Here is a 24,848-nt window from a genome sequence, read left to right as displayed (position 1 = left end):
ACAAGATCACACATTCACTGAAGCAGTCTGAAATTAGGGCCAATTACTCAGACAATACTTGAAAATATCTGAAAAAGAACTGCAATTCTAGGACTTACAAGTTTGGGGGTGATGTTGGGAATCAGAATCAGCAGAAGCTATTTCCTATCAATTACACTTGGATCTTTTTATATGTGTGCATCAGAAATTAAAGTGTTTTCTTTCCCACCTTTCTTCCTAGATTTCTTTCTCTAGCTTGTGGACCATGCTTGACCCTTTGTAATGAGACAGTTACACCTATGGCCCAAATCATCTCACAAGGTAGTATCAAAATGTTCAAGGTAGCAGTGTCGGACTGGAAGAGCTAGCACTGTGATTCACTAAAGGAAACTGGGATGGGAAGAGGGCTGGACAGAAACGAAAAAGCCGGATTTGTTGTCAGAAGTTGTTGTCAAAAGTCAGAAGTTGAGCTGTTCCATCAGGAAGAGGTAGGAGCTTGGTCTACATGGACAGAAGTTCTGGAAAGATGACTTTATTAAGTCAAGTGCTGACCTTTTGGGAGCTTACACAAGCAAGGTCTCCTACTCTCTGGACATATAAGCAAGATCTCCCACAATCTATAATCAAGTGCACACTCACATAAAAACAACAAAATTCATACTAAATACAATATTTCAGAATATAAAATCATTTCAACAGCTACAATTATTCCAGGGTCAACACACTAAGCTCTTTCATCCAAATAAACACCAGCTATTTCCCCCCCAAATACAAGTGGTCAGGGGAGTTTGACCTCACAACCCTTAACTCCACAGCACAACCCTCTACCACTTGAACTAAAGGAACAGCTGGTAGAAGTAAGCTATTACCCTGGATCAGCCCTTAAATAGGAACATGATATACACATTAAAAGTAATGTTACACAACTATATGTGAGAGAGTAGTAGACTGTTGGGTACCAGATTCCTGGGATCTGTTCCTGGCTCTGGGAGAAGAGTGTGGTCTAGAGGTTAAGAGCAATGATTACAGATAGTATAGTCAAGCCAATAGATTTGGCACATTTGTTCTGAAAGGCAGTGCAGCCAAGCAGATGAGATTTGGTTCTGTGATGTTAGGTGACATCAGTTCTATTCCGAGTTTTCCCAGTAGTGATGTTGTACAACCTCTCAGTTATGCTATTTGTTAAGTAAGGGAATAAATGCTGGAGGGATTAGGAGTCCTTGTTCAGTAATAAGGGCTATGAAGTGCACAGAAATATTAAAACCACGCAGTAAAAGGGGTGAAGTCAGAATCTGTGGTTTGCTGGTCCTCATCCCAATGCATCTCCTCCTAAGCCAAAGGGCATTTCATGGGGGAATGCCTCTCTCATGTTGCCAGGCATTAGGATCTGCCAAATATACAGGTGTTACACAAGATCTGAAACTTGGTGGATTGGTAAAATAGAGTAGAATTCAGTTCCAAATGTAAGATTTAATGTTGGGGAGAAATCATTTTCTGAGTTATAAATTAGAATAAATCAACTTATCACAATGTGTAATCTCTTTTAAACAAACAATAGTACGGTGAAAGATAGCACACACAAAACCTATTACCTGCATTATGTCTGGCAATATACCCAAGTGCCCAGGCTGCAGCTTCCTTTACTCCAGGGTCAAAATCTTCCAAGCAAATCACAAGTGTATCCAGTGCTCCACAATCAACTATTGCTTGGGCTAGCTGAGGAGAATGTTTACCAACCGCTCTTAACACAAATGCAGCTGCTTTCTTGTAGAAACGCTACACAAATTGGAAACAAAACAAAACAAAACAAAACATACATTTTTACTGACATCATTTACTTCAAAAATCAAAAAGATCAGAACAAATATTAAAATAAGTATTTTACTATTACTATTTATTAATTCCTATTGCAGTAGCACATAAGTACCCAAATTAGGGATGAAGGCTCCATTGTACAAGACACTGAACAGACAATTAACACATACAGACCCTGCCCTAGTCAGTTCACAATCTAAGATGCTGACAATATGCAATAGATAAACAAACAGACAAAATGGGAGGGTTGAGGAGGTGTGACAAAAAGGTAACAGGAAAGATACATATATCTGCATAAATGAATGCTCACAACTCACAAAAGCTATGCAAATACAATAAATCTGATCTGTTGGACCAGACTGTGTATGTTATGCACCTATCTGCCCCCAGCACAGGGCAAGCTCCAGGACAGATTCTATCTAAGGTATTTATATGGCCTCCAATACTGTAGAATGTATTTATCCTCACAAGCCCAATAATATTACTTCCATTTTACAGATGGGGAACACACAGACTAATGGACAGATTTTCAAGAGTATTTAGGCACCTAATGATGCAGATAGATGCCTAATAAGATTTTCAAAAATTCCTAAGTGAGTTGGATGCCTAAGTTTCAATGAAGTCTATGAGAATTAGGCACTAGCCTGCTTTATGTGCTGTTATAAATTCCACTGGCTGCCTATGTACATCATTAAGTACCTACATACCATTAAAATGCTGGCCCTAAATGATCTGCTCAACGTCTCTCAAGTCCCAAGCTAGTACCCTAAACACCGGATCACCCTTCCTCTCTAACTCTCTTAGGACAGCATAGCATGCTCCCCTTTGTGCACCTGGCCACCTCTCTTCCCTACCCCCTTTGGTTTCCTTGTGCCCCTGTGGGCACTAGAATCAATCATAGAATCATAGAATATCGGGGTTGGAAGGGACCCAGGAGGTCATCTAGTCCAACCCCCTGCTCAAAGCAGGACCAATCCCCAATTAAATCATCCCAGCCAGGGCTTTGTCAAGCCTGACCTTAAAAACTTCTAAGGAAGGAGATTCTACCACCTCCCTAGGTAACGCTCCCTAGGGAGCAGTCCTTGTCCTTTCTCTGAGCAGTTACCAAGATTGTGCCTTGGCTTTGTGTGGGGAGTACACAGTTGATTGTGAAGCATCTGAGGGCCAACACCTCCTACATGCCTATTGTGATGGGGTTTACAGACCCCTCACTAAGACTAAAGGAGCAAGACCAAGCCAAGAAGGCCCTGCCCCTCAGCAGCTGCAGAATATGCTCCAAATGGAGGACCTGCTTAAAATGGGACTCTGGGAATCAAGCTGGGGGGAGAGTGAAGGAAAGGCTGTCTATAAGAAGGAAGCCAGTTAGGAGAAGAACCTGGACCGTGGGTAAGACCTCCATGGACAGCCAGGGTCCTGACTGCTTTTTCTTTCCCCTTCTACCTGACAAGGGGGAAATCATTGGACACCGCAATTTGGAAGCCCCAGCTGACTACCTGAATCACTGACTGCTTGAACAACCTTCTGTGAGGAGGGAAGCAGGGCTGTGACCATGCTCCAAACTGAAGAGAGCACTGTGAAGATAGGAAGTGGCCCACGGAAGGCTGATCTGGGGTATCAGTTAGTGGGGATGGAAGCATAGCACCCCCATCCTCCCTTTGGTCCCTGGTCCAGGATCCAGTTGAGAAGGAGGGCCCAGCTCTCCCTACCCTTCCGTCTTCCCCTAGCCCAACTGAGGGCAACCCAGAAAAGGACAGACTGTAACTTGGCTAACATGCCCCCAGACTGCCTGACAAGGACCCCTCCCTCAGGACTTTGGAAATTAATGAGCTGTGGCCAACCTACTAGGCCTGCTGGCCCCTAAGTGAACCGTGCTACACCTATAAAAATGGGCCAGACAAAATCTAGTCTTCATGTAGTTAGTGTGCAAATTGACAGATGTTAGCCTAAGGGCCTGATCCCAATGAAATTAAAATGGCAGAACTCCCCAGGACTTCAGTGGCAGAAGAACCTGGTTCTGAAATTGAAAAATAGGTTGCTTTTAATGAAAAAGATATTTTGAATAAGAATAATAACCCTAAAAAATGTGTTTCTCTGCCCAAAGCATAATTTAATAGGAATAATATATCCATGATAGGGCAGATCCCAGCTGGTGTAAACTGGTATAGCTAAATGGAGCTATGCCAGTTTACACCAGCTGAGGATCTGCCCCATTATACACCCTCCTGTGTGTGCATGTGCATTATTCCTGTTATACTGTGGGGAAAAGACACTTTTTAGGGTTTATTCTTATTCACAATATGTTGTTCTTGAAATAAAACACATTCACAAAAAGCATTTAGAATGTGCTATAAAACCTTTTTTATTTTCACTCAGTTTATATGACAAAACACTGATCTGATGTTTGATCCTGTAATTCCTGCACATGTACAAGTCAATGGAAGTTCCACGTATGGAGTGCTCACAGGATCTGATCCTTTTTTATACTGATGCATAAAATGAATGGAAAAGGAATGCATAGGGAATTGCCCATAGGAACTAACAAATTACTTGCATGTCTTGCTAAACTCTGTATGAACTGGATAATTAGTTTCCTTCACTTGCCCTCAGTCACTAAAGCACGGTAGGCCTTCTGTGACCTCACACTAATCTTGCTGATGCCCCAAGTGATTTTGAATCACAGCTGCCTCCTGGATGCATTGACAGTATAGACACTAAAATGGAAAAGATAAGTCAAAGCATCTATGTTAACTTTGTATAGTTTCTGCTATCAAATAAATGGTGTAACATCAAACAAACAACAAAGACCATAATTTTCTCTCTTTAAAATACAGTTAAATAACCAAATTATTTATAACTTTGTCTAAGTCCTACTTTGCTTCCATACTATATACACATATTTTAGAATGAATGGGTGATTTCCTTCAATAATAATATGTAATTTTATTATGACTGTAGAAGTATTAATCAGATATGCAACAATGAAAATATTATTTGATTAGTGATAACTTCTGAATTCTCAAAAGATGAAAAGCTATGTAATTTCATTTCAGTGATAAGCATTGATATTTTTAATTCTTCTAAATCTAAAACAACAAAACTACAATCTAAATGCAGTTAAATAAATTGGAATTGTAGCCATATTTTAACTCTCAAATTTCTGTATTTTCCAATCACTAGGAACTATGCATGAAAACATTGCTGTTAATCTAAGTTAGGATCCTAAAATTGGAATCCATCCAAATACTGTAGGAAAAGTGGGGAAGAGCATGTCAGATATATTTGTGCTATATCATATGACATTTTATTTGACAAACAAGCAGATTAAATCCTTTTAATGTATTGTACTGTGTCTGTGCCAATAATTAGATTTTATATTCCTTATGCTATAAAAGTTTCCAAATGTTCATGTTTGGAGATGTTAACTACAGGATAACTGCAGTTCAATTTATGTGCATTTTATAAGCGTTCAGAATTAAAGACAAATTCTAACCAATTATCAGTACAGCATTTCTGATTATTTAAAAAAAATTAGCCTTCTACAAATCCTTTCATTAACACTTCAGAAAAATAAAGCTTCCATGAATATATTACAGATAATGCAAAATAAGAATTTTTAAATGTCTCATTGAGTTACAATTATGACTACAGTATATTTTGACCTACCAGGAGACCAATGTACATGCTATACGTAACTTCAGTACATGTATTACTGCACTAAGAGTCAAGACAGTTCATTATGTTTTTTTCACTGAATTTTTTTTCACAATAAAAATTCCTTACATTCTGTTCAGCCAGTGAATATACAAGCTGTGGAAGAATGTCTCCCTTAACAACCGCCTCTGCCAGGTCATCGTTATAATTGGCAAGTCTCCCAAGAGCCAAAGCAGCAGTCTGTTGAATAGTTGGGACCACGTCCAACAGAAGAGGCCTCAGCAAAGACATTACACCTGAGTTGCATTCGGAAGAAGAAGAAAGAAACAACACAATAAGCAAAGATTTATCTAAACAGACTTTTTTTCATAAAAACAAATTAAATAGACTCTTACAAGTAGCAGAAACTTGTGGTAAATTCACAAATGTTCCACTGAAAATTAATCAAATATTTGCCTGTTCCTGCTAATGTCTAACATTCCCATCTGTTTTCCTGCAAGTAAAGATGTATTTGCAACACATGGGTGGGCGATGTATTATATCTAGGTACTGATTTGCCTCTCCTCTCCTCCCGGCACTTGAATTAATGTCTGTAAAGTTCTCAGATACTTATCTATCACCAGAACTTCCTACGTAGTAGGGAAGTACTGTTATCCCCATTATACATGTGAGGAAGCAAGTCTCATTTCCAGTTCAGCACAATAATCACAAAACTATCTTTCCACTCCTCTCCTGATAGTCCATCTGGCATACAACAATATACCTAAGCAGGTGAGTATTTGGGGGCAAATCTTGAGAAATCAAGCAAAATCTTTTTATTTGGGCTTTGCTCTACATGAAGTCATCCTGGCCCCAACAGGCCAGGACATCTGGACAGAGGCTACAGCTCCTATAGCAGATTATGGGAAGAGTAACAGGTCTGCTTTGCCAGACACAGATTTTTTTCACCCACAACGTTTAAAGATCTACCAGCTATGCCCTTGTCCCCCTTATGGCTCAGACATATGCTCAATCCTCCATTCCTGACACAATGCACAATGCCCACTGAAGATCCGGTTGAGCACAGAGCGATCAGACACTCTCTGCATCTCCATACTACATAGAATTCAGTAGACAAGAGCAGTGTTACTTTTACACTGACTATGATGGATTTTCTGCTTTTGATGTATGTTAAACTTGTGCCACTCAACTTCCCTTGTCATAGCAGAAAGCACAGATCCCTCTTTTTCAGGTCAATTTATAAAATGATCTAAGTTGCCAACAGAGCAGAAGGAAATAATCATTCTACATTTTTTGTTTCCAAGCCTTATCCAAACCTGTATTTCTATGAACATCTGTGGGTGGGCTTGAGAGTCAACAAACCTTTTTAACATTTTGAGTGGATCAAACTTTGAATGCAACAGAGACTGAAGCAGTCTAGATCTGAGGGGTCCAAGTGCCAGATCCACACTAGGTGACATTTGTGGCCTTCATGACATATCCAGATTCTGCAAAATTTAAGCTTTCATTTCTCAGAAATATACTTCTAGCCCTTATGATTGTGAAAGCACAGAGATTAACGCCCTCAAGACGGTATGGTGCAGATTGTCTTTGAGACAGCCTGAGCCTGAAACAACTGCACTGATGGGGGAACTCTCTTGCTGGCTATTAATTTAATTTGAGTATTAAAGCTGAATTACAGGGTCTGTCTACACTTTGAGGTGGGGGTGTGATTCCCAGCTCAAGGAGACCTACTCACGCAACTCTCATTGAGATAGCACGCTAAAAAGAGTGTATAGCACGGCAGTGGCAGGATGGGCTAGCCATCCCAAGTACAGGCGCAGGGTCTTGGATGGGCATGTTCTGGGGCAGCCAGCTTGTTCCAGTGCTCACTCTGCCACAGCTACACTCTATTTTTAGATCACTAGCTCAGTGAGACTAGCACATGTATGTCTCCTCGAGATGGGAATCCTACCCCCATCTCGAAGTGTAAATATACCCCTAGTGACACCACTTTGAATATTAGCCTTACAAATATTTCACTGATGATCATGTTAGATGATGCAATAGGGAAGGGATTTAGTGTGAAGACCATTGAATGGAGGGGGGAGGAAATATGCAATGGGAAGAAAGGAGAAGGATGGGAAAGGTTGAGAAACAGAGTAGTAATAGTGGTGGTCATAGAGGAGAACATATTTTCCCAGAGTGATATATCAATGAGACAAAAGGTATTGAATAAAAGTTTTGTTGTTGTTTGAACTCAAAGCAGCCATATTGTATTCTTGATCTTCATGTAAACCTTGTATTGACAACAGTGGGAGATTCACTGAGGACATTATATAGTTCTAAAGCTATACTATACCCACAGGCCATGGTTAAAAGCAAAAGCTGGACCCTTCTGCACAATGAGTTTGATTCTCCTGGTCTAGATCCTATCAGTGATCTGAGACCCCTCTTAAAAATCCACTCCTCAAAAAAAGTCCCCCCACATCCTATGATTTCTCATTTATTGTGTGCCAGAGCATTTCTCTGACTAGCACTCATTAAATAGTTTTATACTCTCCATATATATGTTTCAATTTGGTTACTTAGAGGTTGTAAATTCTCCTCTGAAGTGCAAGTTTTAACCTCAATCTTGGCTGTAAGAAGAGCAAAGGCATCTACCTCCTTTTCCACAGCTTTTGGTGATGACAGCTCTGTCTGCAAAGGGCAGATCAGCCTGCCACAAAGGAAGACTTTCCTTTTGGAGGGTGGACTCAACCTTGTTCCCACTGAAGTCGATGGGAGTTTTTCCAGTGACTTCAATGGGAGCAGTAACAGGTCCTTGGACACCAATTCTGCAACCGTTATTCACTCAAGCAATCCTTACTCATGCAAGCAGCCCCACTGAAATCAAATGACCCATTATACATGCTCCTTCCCTTAACATGCCAGTACTTAGCAGCAACTCCAACAGTCTCTTGATTTCCCCCCTCATCCTCATCTACAGCAAAGTCCACACCCTCTATCTCCCAAAAATGTTCCAACCAGCACCCCATGGGAATCTGTAGAATTTGAATCAAAATAATTGTAACATTAACTTTAAAAAGCAAAGCATAAAATTAGAACAGCAGTGCAACATTTAGACATCAGAAACTCCCAACTACCTCTTCATTTTACAAATATATGGACACACATATTAGGCTATACAGCCCAACAGTAAGGATACTTTAAGTTTGGTTTGCTTTTTAAACATCAGTAAGAACTTTTACATTAATTTAAAAAACAAAAAGGCTTGTGGCTATTCTCCCTGTAAGACCATGGTAATAGCTCTCTCACTATTAGTGTCAAGGCCCTGCTAGCCCTCTAATACAAGGTCTATATATTCCAGCTGGCTACTGCTTCCCAGACAATCTAGGACCCTGATTTTGTGAACACTTATGCACATGAGTAACTTTACACAGGTGTAGTCTCATGCAATTCAATGGAACCACTCACAAGCATAAGCATGTGAAGGAATCAGGGATTCTGTACATGAGGGAACAAGTTGTCACCACCACTCCTGCCCCTCCCCATCCAGGTTTGTACACCAGATACATACCTCCACACAAGCCAATTTCCATTCCCTCCCTTCCCACATTGAAACCAATAGCTGCCAAAAGGGGAAGGGAAAAAATAGTTTAAAAAAAAAGTTTAGCTACAATATCAGAGCAACTGGGATCGGACATTGCCCCAGCACAGCAGAGAGAAGTAGAAAGAGACCATGTACTAGAATTATAGTATCAGTTCTGCTGCAGTTTTAGCTAGGTCCTGTCCAACAAACAACAAAACACATATTTGTGCCTACCTGCTAGGGGAACCTATCATAGAATGTATATGGACACAGACACCCTCTTTAAGATTAAAAATGTTTTTTGTATAACATAAAATACTACACAGTTTAACAAGTCTGTGCCTTTAAGAGAAGAAAGGTTACTATTCCTATTCCAACACAACTCACATTGCCCATGTCTGTTAATCCCAGTACATCCTCCATTGCTTTTCTGCACATTCTCCCTTTTTATTACAACATTACTAGTGCCCACTTAGGAACGATCCCACAGCATGCTCAGGAGGCTTTGGTGACTACACAATCTACTTACCTCTTCAAAGCAAGTGCATCAGGTCATTTTTGGCACAAACATTGCTAACAGGAATGTCAATCAACAATGCTCATCACATTCTGGTGAAAATGCAAAACTTTCTTTTTCACCCTTACTTTCCTGCTAAGCAACACATAGCACACAACAGATACTAGTCTTCTTTCTTCTGGAAGGTACTCAGATACCATGATGATGGGCTCAACATAAGAACCTGAATAGAACAGACGCAAAACCAAATCCTTCACAGAGAAGATTCAATCTACTTTGAATTGCTGCCGTTTGGTTCACTGGGATGGGGAAGGTTCTTCCCTAGATGATTACTAAGGGAACAAGTATAAAAGACCCATATCACCTTTTCCTGACTGAGCTCCAAAATAGAACTCAGCCATAGAAAGGAAGTAGCCTGAAGAACATTATCTCCTTGCCCCACAAATACAGATGACCAGAGATGGAAAGGAAGACATCTTACAGAGGACTGCCACCACTAGACCCAAGTATGTGGAACTGAACAAGAAAAAAATTACTGGATGGGGGGGAGGGGCAGAATGTTTTGGCACACAGCCAAATAAGAATAGGGAGCTCTTCATTTCACCACTACCGCCCATTTCGGGGATAGCTGAATTAATTCCTATGTAGAAACAGAAGGAGCAGACAGAGAACTGGAAGTAGCAGTGCCCTACTATAGAGCTTTGATAGGGGGTTGCTTTTTGGACTTGCTGTAGATACGTCTCTTGTTACAGAGGCAGGAAAACTTTATTCACGAATTCTCTAACTTTTGTTTGCATGCAGCAATGTAGAAAGTAAAGAATAACAACAAAGTATGCTACATATACCAACAGTCTAGATTTGTCTTTGAAGAGATCCTATTAGCTATTCAGAGATGAAGTAACTAAGAACAGTAGGCAAATATTCTCCCTTACATAACCTCACAGTGACTGACCTTGGACAGGGAATGACTCCCCTTTCTATCCACAGTTTCTAATTCATCATTTTTGTTTCAAAGAAACCTTATAGCCTTTATAAACTGAATCACCTTTAACTCACACATTTCAAGTGGTGGTGTTGTGCAAAAGCCTGATTTGCCTCATTTCAGCAGGCAAGTTTTGGCTGTTGCCTAACTTTACCAGGGAAAAGCCTTCAGGGTAGCTACAGGTTCCAGGTTTTTCTTTCCAAGACTCTGTAGCCAAACAAAGAGTAGTCTGCCACAGACAGCAGCCTTTGTTTGGTTCTTTCTACTGCTTGGGAGAGAACACCTGAAACACAAAAAGAAAAGAAAGGAGGATGGTCTTGTTGTTAAGATAGTGGACTGGAACTCAGGAGATCTTGACTCTATCTCAGGTCTGCTATGAGCTTCCTATGTGGCTTTGAGTAAACCATTCAAGCTTCCTGTGTACATCTTCCTTTCTCTGCACTCTATGTCCTCACTATCCTTTTATGGCCATGCACTCAGCCCTCTCTAGAAAAACCACCCTACCAATAGAGAGCTGGAAATGTTTAATATTTGTACTACAGTAGTGCCTAGAAGTCTCAACTGACATCAAGCCCCACAACCAATCACACTTGACCCTGTAGAAACAGATAAGACACAGCCCCTGTCTTGAAGAGCTTATAGTCTGAATAGACATGACAGAGGCACAAAGCGGTAAAGTGGCTTGCACAGGTCACCCAGCAGGTCGGCAGCAGGTCTCCCAATTCCTTATCCAGTTCTCTATCCACTGGACTACATTGCCTCTCAAATTCCATTTTTCAAATTCTCAAATTCCACCCTCAGTTTTCTACCCAACTCCTAGCCACCCAGAGCCTTTATTCGGAAGGGCATGATCTAGCCATGAGAAAGGATGGCAAGAATTGTTCCTTAGTCTGTTGGCTTTGAGGCCATTTCAGTCAGTGAAATAACACTGATTCTTAATTCCAACTGGATGTCTAACTTCATAATTAAGAGCAACAACCCTCATCAGTGCAAGCTCCACTGCAAGAAAATGTATTATAACTTAAATTCTCACTCAAGCTGAAGGTGAGAGTACAGAACCGGATTCCAGAAATTAAGAAACCACTAAACTCATAGAACTTGATTCCGCTGTACTTATTCTTATTGAATATCAAATTGCCCAGCAAGTAATCCCATTCATTCCAGTGGGACTACTTGCGGAATATTCTACTTCTAAGGAAGGATGAGTGAGGATGGCAGAATTAGGCTCACAGTGAATAAGATTTTCACTAGTAGAAATGGGCCTGTGCCAAAAGTTCAGACTTGATTCCAAACTATCCCAAAGTTCAAGGCAGGTAGAAGTTTGGATCACATGGGGTGGAGGGGCTGATTCAAGTCCATCTTTAATTATTGTTGAAAACATGCAATTTCTAATATTTGAAATCATTGTTTTTCTTTTAATAATTCATTCTGATACCAAAATTCATGGGTTGTGCCTGCCAAAGGAACAGATTTATTTTTAAAAGAAATGTGTAAAAGTATTAACATCAAAACAGATTTCTTCCATAAATCCCAGCCCACTAGAATGAAATTTGATAAGTGAATTGTTTTTCAGTGTCTCAGTTACACATTTACCAGTTGACGCAGGTTTTCTGGGGGAGGATTTTTTTGCCTTTCCAGACATGTGCATTAATTATGAATTAAAAGGCCCAATTCTGCAACATTTACTCATCTTGAGTAATCAGTAGCACTTACTCATGTGAGTAGACCCATTCACAAAAACATCAATGGCCAGCAAGAAAGCACACATACAGGAAGGAGCTCTATTGGAGGAAATCTTTGTGAAGGTTCTCTCGCAATGATCTCTCACGGTCCCAGAGGGGAACTGCTCCCCCATGGAAGAGGCCATAGGGTAGCCTCCAAACTTGGCACACTCTGCACCAAATGTGGGTATCAGAGGAAAGCCAGAGTCACCTGCATGAAGCATTATCTGTAATGGCCCCTAACTCCCAGGTCAACTGTGGCTACAGGATTGGGGGTGGGGGCTCTGCAGACAGAATAATACAGCCGGCGCTATATTATCTTTACTGAGAATTCGCCACAAAGTCCAGAAGGTATGCGTGTATTCGGGGTGGGAAGATATGTATCTTCCCTTCAGCCCTCCCAGGGTATGCGTAGGCTGCAGCTGACAGCAAACCTCCCAGTGAGGGTAGACAGAGGGGCACAAGCTAGTGTGCTAAAAATAGCAGTGTGGACGATGCCGCTTGGGCTTTCAAGCCCACCTGACACCATAGGTCTAAGCTTGGGTGACTAGCCTGAGTCTCCACCAGAGCCACAACGTCCACACTGCTACTTTTAACACACTAGGTTGACGCCTGCTATCACGAGTCTGTCTACCCAGGCTGGGAGGCTCACTCCAAGTTGCAGCATAGACACATCCCCAGTCTTCACTAGTATGGAGCCCAGACCATATTGAAAGGCCTCCACAGGGTCTGAAAGGGGAAAATGGTGCTGCTAAGGGCATTAAACAGTGTTTAATTTATGCCAGGGCTGAGCCCTGGCACCTCCTAGTTTGGTGTGTCAGTTACAAAAGTAAATGAATTGCTTGAGCCCCCACACCTCTTTCATTACAAATTAAGCACCGGCACTGACCCTGTTTTTGTGCAAAAGGTGGTGGAGATCTGTGTGCGCAGATTTAGGAGTTCAATCTGAGCCATTATATTTTAAATTCAATTACACTGTTAGTATTATTATCTATCTACTACCACAATACAGTTGCCACTGATATTGCATTTCTTGTTACTCACTATTGGTTCACATGCCTCCTCAAATGGCATCTATTATGATACTAGATAAGTGGTGCTTGAAGTATAATCAAAATTTTTAAAAATAACATCTCCAGCTTGGGTGCTTTTGATCAAGGACACTGTTTTATAAAGAGCAAGAGCCCTCTCAAACTGTATTTCATTTTTGAACTGACATTAGGAAATTTCATGTATTTATTGCTAAGGATTTCTACACTGACTGATGTAAAGTAAGTTATTTAAAGGCCCAATGCTGCTCAAATTTAATTCAATGGCAAAATTGCCATTTACTTCACTGGGAGCAGGATCAGGCCTGACAGTCCTTTAAATTCAGTATGGGGCCCTCTCCTGTAAGGTGACAAGCATCCTCAACTCCTGTTAAAATCAATGGAAGTTTAGACAGCCAGCATCTTTCAGGATCCAGTGCTACATCTTCTTAAAACAGTTCTCTGTTTTAAACAATGAGCTTTATTTACAAAGATAAGCAAAGAGACAACTTTTAAGTGTATACAGAATGGTTTCATTCTTATGTAATAAAGGAACTGCCCTCTCCCCTTGTTTCATTAGAAACAGCTTCATATAGCAGGATCACCAAAAAAGACATGACAGTTGTCTGCTAGACAACAATGCCTCAAAATATGGTTCTTAGTTCTTTTTTTTTTAAGCAATTAACCACATTCAGTTTTAGAAATTGTGCATTTGACACTTTGACACTTGCTGAAGTATTTCAATACCAACAGCCGTTGTTACAATCATATGATTATGAATTGGTTTTCAAGGAGCAATTCAGGTTTTGTTTTTAATGTCTGTGAATGTCAGCAGTTTAAAAAAATTATACAAAAACTATCATTGCAAATATTTTTCTTATCTAAAATTTGAGAGAAAATTTAAAACTTATGAAACAGGAGTAACAGGACTAAACTGAAACAGGTCTGGCACCCAAACATTGTGCATTGCTGTTCCAATACACCAGTAGGCTGGGGCCTGATCCTGCATTCAATGTCCAGCCAAAACTCAGTAGGAATTTTGGCTGCACAACAAATACAGTATCAGGCCCCTCACAGATTCCATGGCCAGAAGGGACCATTGTGATCATCTAGTCTGACCTGTATAACACAGGCCATAGGACTTCCCCAAAATAATTCCTAGAACACATATTTTAGAAAAAAAAAGAACTGGAATACTGAACTGGAGTACTTCAGATATCCCAGTCCTGGGCCTATTTTGAACAGAAACTGTCAACAGGCTGAATCATGCCAATTTGCTTGATGGTTTTATGATGCGCACAAGTGGAAACTAGGATAAAACTATGAAACTCATCCCCCAGTCCTGCTTCCATTTATGTCAGTGGGTGCAGTATTGAGTCATTGTTTTCACTTGTAAGCTAGTCCAGCGTTTCTCAAACACGGCCACCGTGGCCACATGCAGTCACCAGGGGCTATTCTTGCAGCCACAGCCTCCTGGGTGGTGACTGGGGGGGGTGGAAGGGGAGCATAGCAGTGGCCCCTACCCCGGGGTCACCAGCAGGGCTTGGACCCTGCCTCCTTCTGAAGCCACAAACACTGGAGGAGCAGGCAACCAGTGTGAGTTCCCCAGCTTCCTGGGGGTGGTGGGCCTTGGGCTTTGGCTTCAGCCCTTCAGTGGTGGGCAGAAGGCTCTGTCCCTACGGCAGCAGGCTCTGTTCCCCAGCCACAGGGCTTTGGGCTCTGGCCCCGGGCTCACCCTCCTCACTTCACCACTGGCCCCCACTGCCTCCAGCCCCCACCCATGCAGCAGGACCCAAGGCTTCAGCCCCGGACTCACCCCCCACCACCACCATCACCCTGACCCCCGCTCCCTCCTCCCATCCAGTCCCGCATCACCCCTGGCCCCCCTGTCTCCGTACCCACCTCCCCATCCAGGGTTTAATTTGTCCCCCAACTTGCCGAGGATGAGTAAGTCTGCTGTGCAAAGTGATATTAACAAACATACAAATATCACTTTCACAATAGTAGACTTACTAGCTATCAAGTCTAAAAAAAAAAATCAACCAAAAAAAGCAAAACATGCAAAGCACCTTATTTGTGTTTCTATTCTATTTAGGTCCAGTAAAGAATAGGGACAACTGTACATTATTTTTATTATTGAGTGTGCAAAAAAAGCCTACATAAATAAATTACAATGATTTGGACATTTATACGTGCATATTTATTTGTTTTTCCTAAAATTAATTAAGTATTTTAAGAAAAATTGTCATAGCAGCCACCAGCAAGAGCTGATGGCTGCTCTCTGAGGCCACCAAAAAATTTGTTGTGAGAACCCCTGAGCTAGTCTACTATTTGACCTCAGGACATTGAAGTGAAATGCTAGTTAGTGCATTAAACCCATTTCCTATTTTTTAAAATTAGTTATTGTTCATCTAAACCATATCATTGTTTTCATTTTACTTAAGTTCAAAAAAGCTGTTTTGATATTTTCTTTTTCTAATTGTTAGCTAGTTGTAGAGACATTGCACTTCTTCCTTCCAGTTTGTAAAGTGATCAGAATTTCAACTAGCCAAATAGCTTTACACTAAGTTAATCAATCACAAGTGTTTTAAAATAACAAAGTAGAGTATAACTGTGCTTGGAGGTTAGGGGTGTTTTGTTTGGTTGGTGGGTTTGATCTGGTTGATTAGTTGGGATTTTTTGTTCACTCTCTGAAAACAATAACTTTCTTTAGTCATTTTTTTAAATAGCAAATATAAGGCCTGATCCTGACTTGAATAGTTTGCAGAACTGTTTCCAAAAGAAATACAATTTGTTAAAATATTCGGCCCGATCCCAAATCCCTTAATCGTGAGTAATTCATACTCAAGCAAACTGTCCTGTTTCAGAAATGAGGACAAATTGCATCAGTAAGGACACCAAGATCATGTTGTGTGGAAGACAAAATCAAGAGGTATACACAGTCATATAATACTATAAAAGGCTTACTTAATGGGTGTTCCATTCATGGATCATTTGCACAGTCAAGCCCAACCTTTCTTTAACAAGAACTTAGCTATAGTGATATGGTTTGGTTCAAAATTTATTAATCGAGTTGTACATGTTTTCTTTGTTTCTATCGCATTTCAGGAAAACTACTGGTTTAACAGACTTGGAAAACAAGTATTTAATACAAAATGCTTACAGTATTCTAATTAGTTTATCAATACCATAAAATAAGTTGTCAGGTTGTACTGTTCATCAGTTCACATGCCTTACTATTCTTATTTTGGTTTATTAAATTCCAGAATAGCAATAAGTCTGAATTTCTGGGTGGTTGAAGAACACATCAGAGGCTGAAAGCATTCAACAATTTATAAACAACTAGCACAATATATACCTGCTTACCGTTTGAGTAGGATTTTGCTTTACAATATCACAGCTAGCCTCATTTAAAAGTCCATTTATTAATGATTCCTCATGCTTCCAAATACAATTTTATTTATAAAATAAAAAAGTTCATTTATACTGCCAAATTTTCCTTTAAATACAAATAAATTGGAATTTGTAGGGGATCATATCATAGGTATCCATAGTCTTAAAAAAATTAGAAATAAAATTGCAGTCAAGCAAGACAATATGTGTGTGCAATCCAAGAGTATAGTTAAACTTCCAAATTTCACCCAAGAAGATACAACAGACAGGGTGCCCAAATATGATTGCAATGAGAACTATACAGTACCTACATATTGATTAGTTGGAAACCTAAGCAACAGGTAAAACAAAAACAAAACAAAAAGTCTTGAGCTGTCTCTAGAAGAATTCCACAGATATATGCTGAATATTTAAAAATTACAGATATTTTATTTTCTCAGTCAACACACTGTGCCTAAAAAACTTTTAGCTTTTGTGAACTTAACAGGAACCATTTATATTTTAAAGTATTTCTGTAAAGCTGTAAAGTTTTTCTCTTCACCTCTGTCAATGAGATCAATATTTCTACTCCAACATTGTCAGACACCGTTATAATGGCAAAGTAAAATGCTAATCTCCTACCATTCCTTTTCGATCTACCATCAATAGTTTAAACACACAAATTAGATAGTAAAAAGAAAAGGAGTACTGGTGGCACCTTAGAGACTAACCAATTTATTTGAGCATGAGCATGATAGTAGCACTCTGTAAACCCTAGCATTTGTTCCTTAAATGTAACACCTGCGCTCTTTTTCTCCTTCATAAAACTGCAGTAGGGGAGGGAGGGAAGTAAAAACGGTTAACTAGCGACTCGTTCCTGGGTGGGGGAGTATGATCCTCCTCCCTTTCTCTCTTTTCCTGGCATAGCGATCGGGAATCATGCAGCTACACCTCTTGGGGTTCCTCTGCTGTGGGCATGTCAGTTCGATAAGCAAATGCAGACTGGCCTTAAGGCGCAAGCACCTGGAGTGCAGACTGGTACGAGCCACCCCCGGCACGCGCTGCGGGCTGGTGCCCGCCCAGGGGGCTGAGGCCCCGATCGGCGGAAGGAAGGAAGGAAGGAAGCGCGTTACCTGCATTCTGGAGAGTCTCGATGTTCTGTGACCTGGTAGCCAGTTCAGCGACCGTTTGAACAAACTGAGTCCGGGCTTTTTGATACTGCTCGAAAACTGCAAGTGGCAGAGGGGGGGACAGAGTTAGCATGAACAACGAGGAGACCTTGTGGCGCCTTAGAGATCCCGAGCCGGGCCAGTCCCTCCCGCCCCGCACACGGCCAGAGCCAGGGGCTCGCTGCGCCGGCCCCGCAAATAAATACCTTGTAAGACCTGCCTCTGGCTCATGGCTCCGGGTGGCGGTGAAGCTCCCGAGCCAATGAACGGGGCTGAAGGGGCCCCTGGCGCTCTCGACTTGGGCTGCGGGCGCGGGGCGCGAACCCCCTGACGCTGCCGGCGGGGCCGAGGAGCAGGGCCGCGCCGCAGTGTGTACCTTCTCCTAGGTAACCAAACGGAAGCCGGGCGCCGGCGGGGGGAGGAGGGAGCGGGAGCCGCCTCCGCCGGATTGTGACATCAGGCGGCTGACCCCCCCCCCGCGAGACGTCGCGCACGCGGGCGGGGCCAGCCCCGGCCAGGGGCGCAGAGCGTGCGGGTGTTTGGCTGCTCAAACCTGCCACGCAGATCCGTGGGGGGCGGTTAGCGGGGAAAGTGCAATGAACCTGCTGGCTGCGGGGTCTGTTAGGAGCTATAGACGGTAGAGACACTGCGCTGGGCATAAAGTTAAACAAGTGTGTAAATGCAGGATCCGGCTGTCCTAGCGGACATATTACATAGCCAACATAAAATGTATGGCATGTCTTTATACTATATATAGTGACATAGACACCATATCATGGATTTTATCACATCCTTATAGCTTTTATTTATTTATTTGCCTTTTTTTTTTCCGTAGAAGAAAAGCTGTCTCCCCATTACCTGTTTGCCTTTGTGTGTTTTGTGGAACACAAACACATTAATTAACATAAAATGGCCATAATGAGTCAGCTCAATGGTCCATCTAGCCCAGTATACTGTGTTTTGACAGTGGCCGGACCCAAATGCTTCAGAGCAAATGAACGGAACAGGGAAATTAACCCAGTGATCCATCCCCAGTCCTCTGGTTCCAGCTTCTAGCAGTCAGAGGTTTAGGGACACCCAGAGCATGGGGTTGTGTCCCTGACCATCTTGGCTAATAGCCACTGATGGGTCTATCCTTCATGAGCCTATTTAACTTTATTTTGAATCTTTATACTTTTAGCCTTCACAACATCCCCAGGCAAGAGTTCCACGGGTTGACTGTGTCTTGTGTGGAAAAAGTACTTTATTGTTTGTTTTAAACCTGCTGCCTATTAATTTCATTGGGTGCCCCCTGATACTTGTGTTATATGAAGGGATAAAGAACACTTCCCTATTCACTTTCTCCTCACCAGTCATGATTTTATAGACCTCTATCATCTCTCGCTCAGTTGTCTCTTTTCTAAGATGAACTGTCCCAGTCTTTTTAATCTCTCCTCACATGGAGCTGTTCCATACCCCTAATTATTTTTGTTGCCCTTCCTTGTACCTTTTCCAATTCTTATATATCTTTTTTGAGATTGGGAAACCAGAATTGCCTGCAATATTCAAAGTGTGGTAATACCATGGATTTCTATAGTGACATTATGATATTTTCTGTCTTATTATTTATCCCTTTCCTAATGGAACCAAATTCTGTTAGTTTTTTTGACTGCTCCTGCACTTTGAGAAGATGTTTTCAGAGAACTATCCATGATGACTCCAAGATCTCTTTCTTGAGTGTTAACAGCTAATTTAGACCCCTCCATTTTGTATGCATAGTTGGGATTATGCTTTCCAATGTGCATTACTTTGCATTCATCAACACTGAATTTCACCTGCCATTTTCTTGCCCAGGCACTCAGTTTTTGTGAGATCTCTTTATACCTCTTTGCAGTCAGCTTTGGGCTTAACTAACCTATCTTGAGTAATTTAGTATGGCCTGCAAACTTTTCCACTTCACTGTTTACTCCCTTTCCCAGATCACTTATGAATATGTTGAACAGCACAGGTCCCAGTATAGATCCTTGGGGGACCTCACTATTTACCTCCCTTTACTATGAAAACTGACCATTTTTTAATTCCTTCCCTTTGTTTCCTATCATTTAATCAGTTATTGATCAGTGAGAGGACCTTCTTCTTATCCCATGACTGCCTACTTTGCTTAAGAACCTTTGGTGAGGGATCTTGTCAGAGTCTTTCTGAAAGTCCAAGTGCACTATATCCACTGGATCAGACTTGTCCACATGTTTGTTGACACCCTCAAAGGATTCTAAGATTGGTGAGGCATGATTTCCCTTTACAAAAGCCATGTGACTCTTCCCCAATAAATCATGTTCATCTAGGTGTCTGATAATTCTGTTCTTTACAATAGTTTCAACCAGTTTACCTGGTACAGGCTTATTGGCCTTTAATTACCAGGACACCTTTTAAAAAGTTGGTGTCACATTTATAGTTATCCACCAGTCATCTGGTACAGAGGCTGATTTAAGATAAATTACATACCACAGTTAGTATTTCTGCAATTTCATATTTGAGTTCCTTCAGAACTCCTGGGTGACTACTATCTGATCCTAGTGACTTATTACTGTTTATCAGTTTGTTCCAAAACCTCAGCTAACAACACCTCAATCTGGGACAATTCCTCAGATTTGTCACCTAAAATTTGCTGTGTATATATATAATGTGTGATATATAAAATCACTTGTATTTCACCTATATATTTAAGTGGCAAGATTTAGGTTTTATATATATATTCAGAGAGAGAGAGAGAGAGAGAGAGAGTCATTCTTAGTCAATGTAGTATATGTATGATAATACAGACATTTCTGTCTTCTATACATACACAGGGGGTCTGATTTTAAGAGGTGCTTAAGACCCTCAGCTTCATTTGAAATTCACTGTGCTCACGACCTATAAGGAAAACCTCTCCAGCACTGTTTCTCCTTGTGCTAGGCTCCAGAGAAGAAAGATTTCATAAAGTTATGAGATTTTAAATGCTTCAGTGAAAGCCACAGCAAAATCCTTCCTCCCCCGAGGGAAAGCCTTTAAATGCTGCTTTAAAATGAATCTTAAATGAAGGGATCTCTCACCCCCTCAACAGATTTAGCAGGTCTACTTTTGTGTTTTAATTTAAAACCCTGTTTGCTTTCATTACTTCTGGGTTTTCTCTCCACTTTATTAATTGGAGGGGATGAAAAAGTAATGTGTTTAGTGAAAATCAATATCTCACAAGAACTCAAATGGCATTTTAACAAAGCCCAGCTGGGTCTCCTGCAACTGTTTAAGGTCTTCACAAAAAAGATTTCAGCTTCGGAAATAATTTTCCTTTGCCCCTCCTTTCTCTGTAACTGGATTAAAGAATTAATCCAGTTTGAAAACATTTATTTTTTAAAAAGGAAATCGGCAGCCTCTGCGTTTGCACGCTGCTCTCTACCAAGCAGCCGGGAGTTAAAGCCATAGCCCCAAGCCGGAGAAGAGAAGTCCCCTTGGACAAGCAGGGAGGAATGGAACCGAGCTGTTCGAGGCGCCAGGCGGGCGCAGCTACGCACCCCCACGCACCGCCTCCCCCAGAGTTCAAGGCTCCCTGGAGCCCTGGGAAATCGGGGGAGTTTGGGGAGGACCGAAAGGCGGGGGCGGCTCTGCCGTAGGCAGCGTATAGACCTGGCTCTTGTTGCTCACTAGAGCTGCACCCCAAGAGACCGCTCCCGCGGGCGTTCCCTGGAGACTCTCCCCAGCCTAAGGTCTGTCGCTCTGGGCTCTCTCGGGGACTTCCGCGGCACTGCGCGCATCAGCAAGCACAGCACTACGTGGGGGTAGTGAATGTTTTCAGGCTCGGCCCCTCCTCGTTTCACTTCGCCGCCCGAGCAAAGTCTGTATTACGAGGAGCATCCGATTCGGAGGTGATTCCGTATGGAGACAAAGAAACTGCCCGGCGGCGCCTACTAAATCCTTAGCTCCGCTGCAAGCTTGGCCCCTGGCGACACGCACAGGGGGGTGACTTCGGCACGCCGGCGCTGCTGTCTTCTGCCGAGGACTCTGCTGCCGGCAGCGATCCAGCGCGTACGCGGCGGCTGCGGCTAGTTTTGGTGACCTCGCTAATCCCACATTTGGGATTGGCAGGCGACCTGCTGCCAACCACTTGGCTGGCAAAGCAGCCGCTGCTCCATTGAGTGTCTTGTATAGAAAATAAATCTCCATCGTGGCGACTCTTGGCTGACTGCTCAGCAAGGAACAACTTGGGGTGGCTTTCAACTGCTGCTGCTAAGCCGCTGGGGAAACGCCTTTTCTGTTTCTTGGGAAAGCTGGGGGCGGGGGGGGGTGTTTATCGTTATAGACCCGCTTGTTGTGTGTGTCACCCACAGGCAGCCGCTGGCGGAGCGGGGAAGCAGGGGGGTTTTTGTGTGTGTGTGCACCCCGAGGGCTACTTGTACTTCGAACAGACCCGTTTAGTCATAACTCTCGCCCTTTACCGGCGCCGGGAGTCCCCCGCCCTGTGCTCTCGGTCACGTCACTGGAAACATACTGTACTTGCTCCATTTGCGCAGGCTAAGAAGCTCCGGCCAGCCGTCAGGGGCGGGGGAAGGAGCCGGAGCCTCTCCCCGCCACCGAGCACTTTCCGTCCACCTGAGGGTGCGCAGCGGCACGCGAGTTTGGGTCTGCGCGCAGCCGGCAGGCCGCGCCTCCTCCCAGGCTCCGGCGGGGCGCGACCAGATCGGCTCCCCCAGCCTCCCCGCAGGCAGGAACGGAGCGTGAGCAGCCGCCTCGGAGCACAGCCGACAGGCGCTCACCGCGCGGCTTGCTCCGGAGCCGTTTTTCCCTCCCCTTGTCGCCAGATCGATGAGATAGAGCACTTCGCCGTCAGGCCACTGCGCGGGCACTTTGTTCTGTTTCCTTTACAAGAATTGTACTGAGATTAAAATCCCCCAAATCCCCGCAGCAGCGCGCAGCTGGTTGATGAGACTGGGGCAAGTGTCGACGCTGAGCCGGCAACGGGACTGCGCCACGCATCGCGCATGTGCAGCCCAGAAATAAATTTTGTTTTTTTGATTCGCTTCCTATGACGATGCAATGTGTGTACACACCATGTAGCTGTCTGGGCACACGCACAAGTACACACGTACACAGACTTGAGGGCTGATGTCTTAATTAATAAAGAATAATTGATTGTAATTTCGAATAAAAGCTATTGCCTTTTTCAGGAGCAAATTAAGTAATGGGGGTTCCCACGAGGCTTCTGCCATTCAAAAATTAGGTTATGAGAAAATTCCATTTCTTCCCCTCTAAAAGAACGGGAGTTATTTACTGCATATGTCTGGAGAAAGTTCATTCCAAGCATGAGGCTATCAGTGTGGGAGCTGAATGCGGTGCATTCTGTACGCGATAGAGTTGTCTCTGATAGCTTTTGGTAATTTCTAATGCGGTATCCAGGACTAAAACCAGTAAGAAAGGTTGTATTTGTTGGTGACAATGCAGTAATGTACAGATGCCAGTGGGATGTAAGCAAGGAGCATACCTGATGAAGGCAGAAACTTGTTGTCTTTGTGTTTTACAACATTCATATTTTGTCAAAAAAGACTCCCGATATTAAATTATTAGATAACCTGGTCACTGCATTGGACTCTTAGGGTATTAAAACTCCAGTACTAGAAGGATAAGGTGTTTGCGAATTAGTAGTAGTTTCACACCAAGTATCATAATTACTTTACAAATTTGGAGTCTGACTTTATAATTGATCTCTCAGAACTAAGATTATATTTATAAATAAATATAACCCCGGAGGTCATCATTATAGCATCTAAAGTAAACAGTATGATTGAAATGTAAAATTAAGATTGGCAGTCTTTTAATATACCTAGGTTGCACATAGTGCTCCAGATTCCTTTGATGGTGATTCGAAATAAGCTGAATATTTGTGAACAAAACTTCTTACTTATATAGTATTCAATCCGAATATTGGCCAAGTTACTCTAAGTCCGATGTATTTCAAATTCTAATGGATAGTATAAAGTCATATAGCTCAAAATGTAAAACAAAATGTCATCATGATTTTGGAAACTGTTGTTTGTTTGTTTGTTTTGTTGTTATTCTTTAAGGCTTTAAATGTGACAAGTCCGATGAAAAATATCACTCATGACACGAACGTATTATCTGATAAGTAATAAGAAAGGTCTGTAAATACCTTGCAGTTGAAAGAAGTTATTCTTTCAGCCTTATTTAAAAGTTTAGCAAAGTTTACCCAGGTTTTAAGAAAGTTATATTATGTTAATAAATAATCCGTGAAATCTGTTCAGTTGAAAATAAAATGGACTGAAACTAACAGCATTATCCACCACAATCAACTAAGTGTTTCGATGAATATTTAGTGCAAAAACTTCTACTTTAAAAAAAAAACTGGCGGTCTGTTTCCTCTAAAAAATAAATAGGACTCATCAAATCAGACTGTCAAAGAGGTCACTTGCAACAGAAAATATTTTGGGAAATTGTCACCATGTGTATTTGACAAAGGCAACAGCTGTTAAACACATTTCCGTCATTCTAATTTCGGGTTCTTACGTTAAATTACAAAAATAAACAAACACTAATGATTTATGGTCAACGTTTTTTAAAGAAGTAGAAGTGTTCATTACAGATATAATTGATTTGGCTGGATAAACAAGTCATGTGTTCATAGATATTAAGAAGCCAAAATTATAATAATAAACATATCTAAATATTCCTGCTCTGTTTCATTCCTGTACGTTGTGATGATCTACTTACATAGATAGTAATAAACTACGAAAAATCGTATAGAAACTCAGTCTGCAGAGACATCATTGATTCTTGCAAAAGTGCTCAAGACAGAAAGTCATTTATGGAAATGACGTGGTTGTCAGACCTAATTGCTTGGCTTATGAGTGCTTATAATGGAAAACCTGTAGCCTTAGGCATGTTAAAGCATGATGCATTACTGGTTTCCAGTTTAAAATAAAACAAGAAACCCAAGCATTATTCAAGTGAATCGCGCTAATTCACATTAATATGGATGGTCTTTCATCGTGTCCCTTGATTCATTAGAAGATGCAGTT

General features: G+C 41.9%; 1 protein-coding gene across 1 annotated transcript in view; it reads right to left on the bottom strand.

Moving 5' to 3' along the window:
- The window catches only part of SPAG6 (sperm associated antigen 6), a 46,522-nt gene extending 28,313 nt beyond the window's left edge, over nucleotides 1-18,209 (bottom strand). The window contains exons 1-4 of the mRNA XM_048837918.2: nucleotides 18,012-18,209; nucleotides 17,770-17,865; nucleotides 5,575-5,741; nucleotides 1,572-1,755 (exon numbers count right to left, since the gene is read on the bottom strand). Coding sequence (XP_048693875.1) covers nucleotides 1,572-1,755; nucleotides 5,575-5,741; nucleotides 17,770-17,865; nucleotides 18,012-18,036 — 472 coding nt within the window. The 5' untranslated portion in view covers nucleotides 18,037-18,209. The remainder of the gene's footprint in view (nucleotides 1-1,571; nucleotides 1,756-5,574; nucleotides 5,742-17,769; nucleotides 17,866-18,011) is intronic.
- Nucleotides 18,210-24,848: the final 6,639 nt, after the last annotated feature.

The sequence above is a fragment of the Caretta caretta genome, chromosome 2 (genome assembly GCF_965140235.1).
Source record: "Caretta caretta isolate rCarCar2 chromosome 2, rCarCar1.hap1, whole genome shotgun sequence".
Taxonomy (NCBI): Eukaryota; Metazoa; Chordata; order Testudines; family Cheloniidae; genus Caretta; species Caretta caretta.
Note: the sequence above shows the minus strand (reverse complement) of the source record. Positions and strands in the feature narration are given on the sequence as shown.